This window comes from Echiichthys vipera (assembly GCF_963691815.1).
Source record: "Echiichthys vipera genome assembly, chromosome: 21".
Taxonomy (NCBI): Eukaryota; Metazoa; Chordata; class Actinopteri; order Perciformes; family Trachinidae; genus Echiichthys; species Echiichthys vipera.
In genome coordinates this window covers 22041098-22055049 of record NC_139846.1, presented here as the reverse complement: position 1 = coordinate 22055049, position 13952 = coordinate 22041098, and the positions used below count along the sequence as shown (strand labels likewise).

Sequence of the window (13952 nt, the reverse complement as noted above, 5' to 3'; positions counted from 1 at the left end):
GCATAGATAAGTGGCTCCACCAGCTGATCAACCTGCTGCATTCATGTGTACACGGGTTTGTTTGTCACTGTGATGCTGTGGTTCCCTATTCATTTAGCACGTGTGCATGCTCGTAGAGTAGTAGCAAGTTCAATGAGATGGTTCTTGTTTTCCAAGTTGCAATGATAAAAAGATGAAGTACGCACAATATGAAAGATGAAGACTCCAGTTGTAGATAAACTCTGCAACATTTGCTGTGCAGTGTGAAGCTACAAGGGATTTGTTTTTGTGTTTACTTCTGGTCTGACTCAAAGACAAGTGTTTGAAGTGATTTCTTTGGAAACCTTAAGGAGGCTCACACGCTTTCTCCCAACTGAGATTGTTTTTGCCAGAGCATGTGTTTCCCAGATCTCTACAATGCAGGTGGCGAGCAAAAAGTTATCATGACCGATCATCATAAAGGTCAAAAATTTAACAATAACACCTAAATTGACAAATACCAGAATTTCCCTTTAAGTACGAGCGTGAAACAAAACCAGATGCCACAGTAAAGGTTAATGAGCTGCTAGAGTTAAAATGAAAATATTTGTACCTCTGGGGCAGCTGTCTGAGGCTATTGTCAGGTCTAACGTATAGAGTTCTCCACAGCCCAGACCTGTCTTCCTTTAACACCTCGTATTCCTTTAACACCTCATACAGTGTACTGTACTGTATATGTAGTGGCATGTGGGCCATCGGGGCGACCCCCTCTGAACGCCTCAATACATTCGTCATTCCAGACACCGGCGTAAAAACCTCCACAATGATCACAGATGTGGCAGAGCCTTTGATGCTGGCTGTAATCTACAGAAACCCTGTTGCTGCTATAGCCGGGAGGGAATGCGCCAGGAATTCCTCAGCACCGTGCCCCGTGTGTGTTGATGAGGCTGCGAAAGCGGCTTGACACTGATAAAACATCGGGATAAAATGATTTCATGATTCAGTGGAGTGCGATTCAGGCTCTGAAGTGAGGGGAAGCCTTTTATGTGAAGGTATCAAAGGTGTGAAAGCACGAGGACTGTACAACGGTGTACACAAAGGAACTAAATCATCTCTGGGAATGCTCTGCTCTGACACATCTCACTTCAACCCGAGGCTCAGGACAAATCTCACAGTCGAAGCATGTTACAAATAAATGAGGGCCCATTCACAAGAAGACTGGAGTGGATGACAACCAAACAACAGCGCTAACGCCACGTCTGAACACACAGAAACACCCGGTGTTGTAACCAAAGAGGCATCAGGGGCTGAGCATATGTCCAAATTGAGATATAGGATTAACTTCGATTCCTGGGATTACAGACGAGCCCAAAAGGAAACGTGTCACTCTAACTGTTTGCATTACATCACACTACATGGGCATGCGTGTGCGTGCATGTTTAAATCTTAAGGTCCCCCCCAGCAGTTGCCCACCTACTCTGCCTTCACCCTGCCTGCTGGAAGACTCGAGTTGTAACTAAAGCCTCACGGAGAGAGGCTTAACAAGAAGAGCATTATAAAAACAGATGGAGAATCAGAAATTAGGTAATCTGCTGTGACTACAAACAGTAGGTTTAACAAAAGGATGTGACAATAAGCCAATAATGTCTTTAAGACTAATAACAATACTGTAGGAGCAGCTCGGTCTCAGATTCAACTCTGGGGGAGGAACAGAGCCAAGGAAAGCTACACTGACATATATAAAACCTGAAACTAACTTAAATACACATCCTCCTTCCCCCCCAAAAGCCAATCTCTCTGCTCGTGTAAAAGTGGGCCACCTGTTGTGGATTCCCAGACGGTTGAGCACGGCCAGATATCAACACTCAGTTCTCACTCAGAAATTATTGCGGAGAAGGGTGGGAATGAGAAGCACTCTGAGAAGCAGACATGGAGAGTAAGAATGGATGATATGATCTCTAAATTTACCGGAATGATACAATGTAATATACATATCTTTTAGGGATGCACAGATATCACCTTTTCAGTGCTGATACCGATACCTGGGCTTTGGGTATCTTTGGGCCGATACAGAGTACCGATCAAACACCAGTATTTAGTTAATGAGCCGCATGCTTCACTATGTTGAAGTCCTGGTCAGACTACCTGCATGAGCTGTGCCGTATGAGCTGTGCCGTATGGCTGCGTTGCTAAAACAGCTGCAGTTTGCACTTCACTTGTGTCCACACTTTTCATTTATATTCGTTTTTAAGAAAGAAAATGATACGATTCTTTCTATATATTTTTTTATTTTAAAGATTTTTTAATTATTCATATATACACTTTGACTATTCCACCGTCTCTTTTTGTTGTGAACAGTGGGGGTTGTTTATAAAAAAATCTCTACAAGTTCCGCAGCAGAGACTCAGCAGAAACGCAGCCGAGCTTGCAAAAAAAAAGAAAGAAAGCAGCAGGTTCAGTGATGCACACATACTGCCCCTACAAAGTCTGGCCCGGCCATAAGGCAACATAAGGTTTGACTTAGACTTTGCTTTCCTAACTTTTTAAAACAAAATGTGAAAAAAAAATGACATCATTTTTCACAAGAATTTACAGCTTTTTATGTATTGTTAAAATAATAAAGGATTACATTTAAATAGATCGGCCCCATTGTAACAGATTCAAGGTATTTCAGTCTGTATCTGCCCGATATCTGATATTAGTACCATACTGGTACCATACTAAGTACCATACTGGTAAAGACAGGGATGCATCATACTGATGCATCCCTGTCTTTTTTATATATAACTACCTTGATCTAATATGCCAGAGGCTGTTCACCTTGGACACCTGCTGCGGATATGGGTACGGCCTGGCGCAAGATTTACGCCTTCTCACCCGGATACATTTCCTGTCTCATGCTGACTCGTTTGTTGTGATGGCAGTATGACAGGTCTCCTGTATTAATGCCCTGTCACAACCAACAATGGCACAGCCAAATCCATTCGCGCAAGTTCCCGAAATATGTGGTTCTATAAGCTTAGTGATGTACTGACTACTCAGTACTCAATACTCAGTGTGTTACACTAGTTGGTATGGGCTTCCCAATCGAGCCATCCCAGATGGATGAGAGAAGCGAGGCCGAATGAAATTCATCTGGCGAGAGTCAGGTTAGCAAAATGTTACCATTTTAAAGCAATTCTCACCTTGCTTACATGTCTCACAGCACTTCCTTACAAAGTTCCACCCTCTTCCCCATGCCTGACCTCTGACGCTCCCTCCTCCCCCGACACGTGCCGTGAGAGAGAAATGCTGCCGAAGTTTTGGACCTCCAACTAGGCAAAGTGCACTGGAATGCACTGGGGTAGGTCGATCTCCCCCGAATTCGCTAGTAGGAGGTTCCACTTTGATTCATTCCAGTGCACGTTGCCTAGTTGGAGGTCTGAAACTTCGGACATCCTATGGCACTGGAACGCAGTATGAGCAGCGTAAGTGAAAGAGCGATGGATGACAGGCAGGAAGCTCGGCAAATTATTTTATTCGGACCAAATAAAATGATTGGTCAGACAGATATGAGAATTTAATATTTTTCAGTTTCAACACCTGGTGGATTTCTTTTACGTTTTAGTGTGACAGACGCTTATTTAGGACCATTTTAAGATTACAAAACAATGTGTAAAAATGCCAGAAATGTAAAATTGCTTTTAATACTGGTGTGACTTGGACCTTAGGCTTTCGGCAGATTGACAGCTACGTTTTTAGTTAGATTTGAGGTTAAGTTATTTGGAATTCAGACCATTTCTGAATTTATTTTATAATAATGATGAGAGTAAATTCAGTTTAATAAAAGGTCATATTTTCAGTAATTCAATACATTTGGTAAAAGGCCTAAGAATACATCTTTACATGCATCCCAAAAGTAGCTGTGGAGCCTAGAAATAGCTTGTTCCCAAGAACAGCCTCCTGCACTGTTAGAATCCCTTATCTCTGCTACGTAGTGTCCTTGGAGGCTACAGCTGCAGTGCAAGGACAGCTGGCTAGAAAGCAGGACAGTGAGCAGAGAGGAAGGGAGTCTGCAGTTTGTTGCATGCCAACTTTGAGAGCTCAGATTCCCAGCTACAGAACCAGAGTAACCTGTCCCCGAGCTCCAAGCCTGAGCTACAAATCTCAGCTCTGCCCTGCGCTGCGCTGCAGAGCCCCAAGCCGCTGCTCTTACCTTGGCTGCAAAACTTGACATGAGTCAGGTAATTTGAGATCCACGGGTTCCGATACATTTTGGCAACAAAGTCAGGCGAGAGGGTAAGACAGAAAAGAAGTGAAAGAGATGGAAAGACAAGGTGGAAAGAGAGGCAGATGCCTAAGAGGTGATGCAGCTACAAAAGCAGCTTGTCAGTGCTCCGGGACAGACAGAGAGGGAGACGGAGGGGAGTCAGGTAGCGTTAGAAAGGCAGAGGAAGGAGGGAGGGGAGAGAGTAGAGAGAGACGTCCCAGCCGCAGTGCCGGTGCAAGTAGAGGTGGTCCTGGTAGGCAAACAGAGGAGTGGTGAAGCTGCAGCTCTGCCCCTTCTGAGATCCACTCCCGCTCTGGTTCCTCTAACTAACCACTAAGGGCTAACCGGTGCCCACTCAAACAACCTGCAAGGCTAAAAGCTGCTCAGCATGGGCTAAGCTCATTAGCAAAGACAAGCAAATTAGGCCCCATCCCTACTACAGATTGGAGCAAAGTGTCCTACATGCTTCAGAATGAGCCTCACAGGCACAGAGAGGGAAAAGAGTGTGTGTGTGTGACGGAGATAGTTAGGAGTGTCCCAGGAGAGAGCTGCCTTCCCTTGGCTCGCACACACGAGCGGGATGCCAAAGAAACCGGTGCATAGCGTCAGAAAAGGAGGGGAGAGAAGAGAGAGCGCGCAGGCAGGGTGGATGGGAGTGGAAATAAAGTGAGCTGGGGAAGAGGAGAAAGTTAAAATGACCCTCTCAGCCAGATGAGAAATTCCAGTCATCTCTCAGCAGGGACAAAATAAAAAGGAACAGCATGCAGAGAGAGAGAGAGAGAGAGAGAGAGGAGGTGGGAGGGACAGAGAACGAGAGCAATAATGAAACAAAGTGAGGAAGAGGAAGGCCGAGGGAGCGTGTAAACGGTAATGAGAGAGAATGTGAGTTCTGCTGCGTCCACATGTGGGTAATGCTATCATTATGCATGCGGTTCTTTCTAGAACAGCTGAAAAGAGGCACATGGGGAAGACAAATGATTTGATTTATCGACAGCCCGATAAATCAAATATGTGAAAAACACACATCAGAAAGTGTTCGTGTCTCAGAGCACACAAACTGATGTTCCCCGTGAGTCATGGTGTGTACGAACTCGTTTCCTAGTATGGTTTTGCTGTAAGTGGATGCCAAGAAGAGGACAAAAGCACTTCCACACATACACACACCTCACCTATACATCAGTGTGACGATGACGTGCTTGTCATTGTACTGAGAGGGCATTGCGGGGAAGTTGGCGCAGAGCCCCAACGCTGCTTTTCAGACACTGTTGGGGAAAACACTAAGCGGTATCTTATCTTTCTGCAGCATACAGAGCAGAAGCTGTCACCGCCAACCATGCGCACATCAACATAAAGCAGATCCAGTGGACGAAAGTTGCGAACAGCAGTTTTTTCAAACATTTGGCTGCACAACGGCGAGAACAGCAATCAGAGGAATCCTGAGAATGCTTTTCCCATGCTGAGGTTTTGAGAACGCACACATCTCGGTGCATTTCTTCCAAACGGCTTGTAAATCTTAACCAGGCTGTTGGACCATTTGAAAAACAGCATCGCAGACCAGGGTTATCACATCGTAACATTTGTCAAATCACATCAATCTGTCAAGCCTCACCATCAAAGGCTACGCAGGTGTGTCAAGATGCAGCCTGACTGACTGACTCTGGTGTGTAAACTTTAGCGTAGGGAGGTTTGGATCCTTCTCCAAGATGAGCTCATCTGGCTCAGCACACACACACGCCAAATCTGCCAATTCACTCTGGGGTAAGTGGCTGGGGAGAGCGCTACCTGCACATAATACTTAAACTGTTATTTTCAGCACCAGCCTTCAGGGGTAAGGCCGCTGTAATGCATCAAACTTACTGCCACAGTGACAGCAGATGATTCATAAAGCAGTGAATTAAAGTAAAAAGCATCCATTGATGGTCTTTTGAACTTGGAGTCCTGCGGTGGTGAATGCAAATGGGGTAGTTTAATGGAAACTGGTGAGCTAAAGCCAGCATCAAACAAAACTTTTCCCCACTAAAATGAATGTCAATCATTGTTTACAGCTCCAGTAGCACTCAACAATGATCACTTACTCTTCAAACAACAATTCAACTGCTTTCAAGACTAAAATTTCAAACAAGTGACGACCTCCAGCGACAAAAACTGCAGCTCCTCGAACAGCCACTTGAGACTGGCTCCGAAAGAGAGTCAATTGCCATAGACCGCCATGTTAAAATGCCCAACTTCACAGAAATAAACACGTTTACAGCCTGGTACAACAACTGTGCAGGGGATGGGGTTTTATTTAAATTACATCACGGCTTAAAGTTATGGAGCGGGCACCGCCAAAGGAGGCTTCATTCAGCCCGCCTCAGCGCCATCCACTACTCCCATTTCTGGATTGGCCGGAAATAAGGTGATGTCAGGCACTGCCGAGATAATGACAAACGGAGCCACTGGGAGGCGACCACTTTGAGCGTCATTTTGGCTCTTCAGAAGCCTATAGGTGAAGTCACAGAGGTTAAATCCATATTTTATGCAGTCATGTGTGTTATCAAACTGAAATTTCAGTTGCTTTTAGATCGAACACGTTTAAGTGCTTTCAACTATTTAACTCTTAGCACAACTTTCATACAAACTGACATTTCAGGCAGTTGAATTGTCCGTTTGCTTGAAAGTGCACATACTTCATGGATCTCAAGTGACAACTCAACTTCTTACAGAGCTTAAACTTGAACCCATAGAAATGGAATGAGTGTAAAACGGACATTGAGCTGACGTGGTCATTTGACTAGTTCAAGAGGATATAGTGGTGGTGGTTGTTGTTATGGTGACAACACACATCAGTGGGGCCATAAAGCTTGAACCACTCACTGATTTGAGAACTCTGTTTTCTTGATGACTTACCAGTAGAAATATGAAATCCAGCATTCACCAACGCCCTTTCTATCAGCAAGGCAACGGACATAATGCACCAAAGACGCCTCTCCGTGTTTCGTACCACTTCAATGCTCGTTTGTTGCAGAACTTTAACCCACCGACTCTTTGACTTGCTGCAAATAAGTTATACAGACGTTTGCCTGCTAGAACAGTCACAGTTCTTTGCAACGGCAACTGTATACATAAAAAAGGTCTGTTGCTCTAAAAATCCTACTATGTTGACTTGCATGTCCGTTCTATTATCATTCTATTTCTATGCTTAACGCGCTTCAGTGACTACAGTTAAACTGATTTCAGCTGCTTTCAGATGTAACACTCTTCAAGGCTCAAGGGATCCTCGGTGCTTGTTGGATGCTCAAATGGCTTCGGGCGGCGTCCTGATGTTGGACTTGTAACAAAGAAGAGGTTTCCTTTAAGTAGACGGTATGGTAAGTCTGTTTATTACTTCCCACATACATAATCTTATAAGCTTATTTAATCATCTGCATTAAAGCAACTACCATTTTGTGTTTTGTTTTTTCAAAAGGAAGCAGAGTTGCCGAGCATCTGACATCTATTCTAGTTCACAAGCTATAATACAAAATGACGGCGGTAACCATTTAATAATGCCAAAACACTCTGTGCGCACCTTTAAATGGGATAAAACACGATTACTGATGGTGCTAATAAAATGTTAATCACAAAACAAATCTCCCTGTCCAAGTTGTCATCATCGCCTCAACACCTACTGCCATCTGGCTGTCTGACTTGTGTGTAATGTTTGTTTGACTCGTCTGGTACAGCGATGACATCAGACCTACAAAACCACCTGACGCTCTCTACCCTGTTATTAGCAATGGTGGGTCTTTACTGCCAAGGGTGGGCAAGATCTTACAGGTCGCTGCGATGACACACCACCGCTCTTGTTCTCTAATCTTTGTGCTGGATTGTAGGATTTATTCAGACAGTAATATAGGCCAGAGAGAACAAGCATGCATATAAACAATGAGGCACGTACGGAAGCAAAAAAGATATAATAAGTATGCTGCTGCAAGTATGATGATTGTGAGCACGTTTGGTGCTGCATTAAGGGGAAATACTTTTGCTTCACATCGCAGCCAAAGGAAACAGGAAGCAGCACTTTAAAAACCAGCTGAGAGTTAGCTCTGATATTGATTATGTAATTAAACTTAAATGGTGCAAGTTTGCATCTAATTTGGTAGAATTTGGCTATGAAGAAAAGCTTTAAATCTCATTTTTAATCATTTAAATCCAATCTGTATTTAACAGAGACAAACCTTCCTATAAGTGCCCGAGTACTTTGTTTAGAAACCTTTTTGGTAACGGGTTTGCTTCTGTAGATGTGACCATAAACCAGCCTGAAACAGTTCCAGGACAGACGGCACAGAGACCAGAAACTGGATCAAAGGTCAGTAAGAATGAAAACTGAAGGCATCCCTGCGGTCACACTGCACAGTTTGACAAAGCGGTGAAACAGATATGTCCCAGAAACCCTACTGTCATTTAAAGGGATCATTCCAAGAAACTGCGCTGACAACCGTAGGTTTTGAAGACCATTAGAGGAAGTACACTAGAGTATAGTTAAAGCTGACAAGCTGATGTGCAAAGGCTGTAGTGGGGACGGTTTCATGCCAAAACATACAAGCATTCAGCATAGGATAGGGGTCCACCCTGGACAGGACGCCAGTCTATCACAGGGCACATAGAGACAAACAGACAGACCACCATTCACACCTACGGGTGATTTAGAGTCATCAATGAACCGAACACCTGCACGTCTTTGGACTGTGGGAGGAAACCGGAGAACCCGGAGAAAACCCACGCAGACACGGGGAGAACATTCGAACTCCACACAGAAGGGTCCCAGCTGGGATTTGAACCAGGAACCCTTTTGCTGTGAGGCGACAGTGCTGACCACCACAATTAAAATTCATTTTCAGAAGACAGTTTGAATATGTTCACTGCAAATAGTTGAAGTGTCAGTTTGTATGTAAGCGGTCATGTGGGTCGAGATGTTCATTTGTTAACATGTTCATTACTGTACAATAACAACGTCATTACAGGCCGATATATTTTAAGGTGCTTCGAATTCCTGACATTAAACAGCACCAAGAGCGGGGAAGGTTATGTTTATGTCATAATAACTGAGCCACACCTCTCCACTAATCATCCTCCCAGATGTTCAGTCCGCTACACGTTCAGAGTGGATGCTATTTCAGCCTGGACAAGCTCACATGTGCAGCCAGTCTGTGGGTCATTTTTAGATAAACACTTGCAGACAGTCCATGTTTGCACTTAGAATGACCTCTAACGTGCAGAGGCATCCCGACAGGTCTGCTTGAAGATAAGTGCTTAACGGCCGCATCACCTTCACACTCGGAAAAAAATCTATTAGACAAGAGAGAGAGAAGAGTGAGAACGAGGAAGAGGAATAAGCATTAGCAGGGCTAGTCTCCTGCTCTGGGCTCTTTCATTGAAACCGTAGAAATAAAAGTACAGATTTATGGCGTCCCCGAGGAAAGATATCCTTCTCGTCTGGCGAGAGAGTGGCGAAGGGATCCAACGCGCACAGCCATGCCGTCTCTGCAGACACATAACAGAGCCTGAGCCTCTGCAGCATGGTCATAAATTCAGACGGGGGGGGTTAGAGAATGAAAGGTAAAGATATTCATACTGTATGCACACATAAAAGGGAGTTAGAGGGAAGAAAACTGAGGCTAAAACTCCATTTGAATTGTTATTGGATGCCTTTTGATGGGATTTCCGCACTACCAAACAGATTCTTCTACGTGCCCTTTGACCTGCAAACAATAAAAATGATACGTTCAGGAATAAAAGGGTCTTTGCAACATGTCAGCGTAGGTGGTTCGATATCACATCTGAACACGGAATCTGAATCCGGTATCGAATCCACTCAGTGAATGAACGTTTATTTAGATTCTTTATGAAATGTATTTAGCTTTAGACAATATTAAGTCTCGAAGTCTAGTGTGTTTGCCCGTTTAGGTCAGTTTCATTTAGGCATTTAGTGAACACTCATCCGAACCCAACCACCAACGGCAACTACAGTTTGATGAGAAGGGTTCTGATCCGGTTCAAAAACAGATTATATCTTTAACACAGTTACATTTACACAAGATATGTGTTCAAGGAAAGGGTTAAGAATGTGATCTTTTGGTAACCGCAGTAACACATGCATATCGGTACGCATTCGTCTAAAACCAATCCAGCTGACTGTTAATTCAGTTGAAGTGTTGAGGATAGTTGCAGTACTCCATATACTTTGGTAGTTCCTTGTGCCCTGTCTAATGAATGAGTCCATGCCAGTCCATATGCCTCCATGTTTACCACAATTGGTTCATTCTGAAGAAGTGAACACGAAATGGACCACGGCTTAAAGGGCAATCTTTGTTTCTGTGGCCCCTGGGGACCGACTGAACAGAACTACAGGTGTCAAACTTGTTTTTACAGTTAGTTTACATAGTTTTAGTTGTCAACAATTCCATTATGCAACCAATAAAAACAAAATATATAAATAGTAATTTTAAAATCAACTAAGTAATCTATTACAACAAATTCATTCTGTGGGCGCAAATGCCTCGTAATGCCAGAGGTCAGAGGAGAACGGCCAGACTGGTTGGAGCTGATAGAAAGGCAGCGACTGAAATATCCACTGGTTACAACAGAGGAATGCAGGAGAGCATCTGAGAACACACACCACCTACTTTCTAGCAGATAGGGAACAGCAGCAGTAGACCACACTGACACTTTATTAAGCACAGGGGTGCACCTAATGAAGTGGCCGGTGAGTGCAAATGAATGGTCTTAAAATCATTTTCTTCAGCAGGTGACTATGGTAGAAGCATGTTAATGCACTTTGGGGTGTCCATAATCAGGAATTAATGGGGTACATCTGAGACAGGTTCCGCTCCCTCCTCGTCCATTAATTCTGGATAATGTACACCTCAGCAGGCAATACCACTAACATGTGACAACCTTGCAACCTGATTAAAAATGTAACTGTTTATCAGAACAATCTGCCAACCAGTCTGTACTGCTGTACATGGAAAGTGTTAACAGATGGATAGCTAGCTTAAATGTCATTGTGAATATGTACCATCAGTGGCCCCGTGACTGTGGAAGGGCCTCTCAGGTCAGGTATGACAGGCCTTAAACTTCAAGAGACAATCCTGGACCAGAGCTTCAAACCTCCTTTCATAACTGCCTTAAGTCTTTGAAACGTTACAGTCTCACTGCAAATAGATACACCCAGACAACGCTGACCTTCTCTGGCAATTGTACAGTGTATTAACACCCAGAAACACACAAACACCCCAGCGTGACGGTCCCAAAATAAAACAGATAAGATGTCTTAAGTAGGGGACTCAGTGACTCCAAGTGGAGTGCTCCAAGAGGTTCAGTGATGTGTGCCTTGAGGCCAATCACAGAGCTTAAATTTGGCCCCGGGGGCATCAACAGCTATACCTCAGTTAGACCAATGGAAGGATTAATGTCTTTACAAATGAGATTCTACACCAAGTCCCACCCACACAAACTGTTATGCATCACCAATCTGATGTTCAATGCCATCATGACTTTCCTACAAAGCCTTTCAAACTCCAGGAAGTCTTGCTTTGTGACTCCCGAGTTCTGACACCAAAACTTGACATTTGGTAATACCATTTATCTTTCTGCTGTAAAACTCTCTAAGTTTACTGTGGTAAGAACATTTGAAGTCACGTTGTCAACCTCTGGCCAAATATCCATGGAAATAAAAGAAATGCACCAAACAACAAGAGCAGACCAAAAACACTTTCACACAGATTTTTTAACGACTTCCTGAGTAAGTAGGAAACTCAATAATAATAGTGAGCAGTCTGCACACTTCCCACAGTCATCATTGTAATCAGGATTAATATAAATCGATATGGCACCATCTGTTCCTCAATGATGATAAGACCCTTGAGGAACATGATGCACCTGAGATCCTAAAACACACGTTTACACTGCCTGACTCAAATGGAGCCCTGGGGAAAGATACCCGGATCAGTGCATTCATACAAAGTCTTCAGCTGTTAGATAAACACACATGTGCGTGCTTCAGTGTGATACAGAAAGCACATCTGGTCAGGAGACAGAGCCACAGCACCAGAACTCTTCGCTGATCCCATTTGCCAGAGAATTTCTTTCCGTCCCTGAACGCTGCAGACACCTTCCCAAAAACTGTCATCCTGGAGGACGGGAACACTCGGGATGTAGAGACAGTGGTGGAAAGCTTGTGTCTCTCATTTCCCTCCAAAGTCGACACAGCGTGATGTGAGCCAGCAGAGCGGAGGCTGCCATTGGTGAACGGAACCAAATGTAGCTTCAGTGATTGGTGCCTGGCAAGATACACCATTTCCCGAGTAAGAGCTGGGAACTCGGTGAACTATGAGTTGTGCAGGTCTCCTAAGTTTAAATAAACATGTTCTCAACGGTATAGGTGCTTATCCAGGTAAGAACATCAGAGCCAGAGATATTGGAATATTACATACAAACTGACCTTTTGCTAATCTCCCCTGAACAGCTTAGCAACCGTCACACAGCAAAAGCCCACCGAGAAGCGGGGAGTGTGTTGACCTGCCTTGCAAAGTCTATGGAAAGCTTTGGCGGCCGTACGATTCTGCAGCAAAGTGCTCCCAAACTAAATGTTGGGAATGGTTTGTTTACTTATTGGCTGTGAGTATTCTCTTGCCAATAGTCAAGTCGAGTCCTGTGACATGTTGACCTATGTTACAAACAATTTATTTCACACATCTTCCCGGCTGCAGAAGAAATGTAGCTACTGCAGCAAGCCACACTTATTGCTGTAAGCCCCTGCTTGGTGTTTGGGTATCAGTAGACACAACAAGCTTTTCAGGTGTGCCCAAAAACAAGGGACAAGAGCTAAAATTGTTAGCATGTCCGGCTAACTTACTTACTCCCTACAGAAGCAGACAAGCATTATTTCCAAAGCCACCAGGGAATTAATTAACCGCATTGGCTTGGGGGTTACCAGGTTTCTTTAAAAAAAAAAAAAAAAGCACAGTCCACGACTAGCACATGCACTTTGAGAAAGTTCCCACTGTGTGGAAACCGGCTCTGGATGCTATCAGAGTTGAGGCTAATGTTAGCGCGGCTGTCCTTACTACACAAGCGAAAAGTTTTTTAGCTTCTCACGTCAAAGGTATGTACGCTAAGCAGCCAAACAGAGGGGTTACCTTTGAGAGGAATGGCATTCTTATGAAACATTTTGTAATGTATGTGACCGCGTGTTTCCTGATACACGGATGATGAACTGGTGAGGATGCTCACTTTTTGGGTTGGACATGTAGCTTTAGCCTGCGTCTAGAACACCATGTATGTGGCCACACCAAGTGCATATTTAAGACCCTTTGTGAGGTGAGGAAGAATGGAGAGTGACAGGCGTAGCAACAGTAACTAAGGACGACTTAAAATAATGTGACAATCATTTACGGCCCCTTTTTTCTCCTCAAATTCTCTAAAGTTCCCTGGACATCTTTTACACTGAACAATCCCAACCATGGGGATAACACCTTTCCACAGTTTCATCCTATCCAAGGTTTTATGGATTGCTCAGGAGTCCATCGACAAGGACTTGTTGACAGATTGTCAACACACAGCTGGCAGTCTGGTCCCACAGCGTCGCCAGAGTTAGTTTGTTCTCTCTCGCTCTCTGTCCATTTTCTTCCAGCTACTTTTCATCTACTAAAACCGATCCAGCTGGCCAGCCACACTGCATGCTAAACAGAGACTATTCTAAGTCCAAAGTCACAGTGAAAAC

The 13952-nt window shown here is 44.1% G+C and overlaps 1 protein-coding gene across 16 annotated transcripts in view; it reads right to left on the bottom strand.

The window, feature by feature from the left end:
• The window catches only part of svila (supervillin a), an 81661-nt gene that overhangs the window by 53004 nt on the left and 14705 nt on the right, over positions 1-13952 (bottom strand). For 13 of the 16 annotated variants that reach the window (XM_083936149.1, XM_083936158.1, XM_083936160.1 and 10 more), the window contains exon 1: positions 4154-4663. The exons of 2 other annotated variants lie outside the window; for them this stretch is intronic. In XM_083936149.1, the coding sequence (XP_083792275.1) occupies positions 4154-4211 (58 nt within the window). In that variant the 5' untranslated portion in view covers positions 4212-4663. One more of the 16 variants, XM_083936153.1, reaches the window with a different exon arrangement.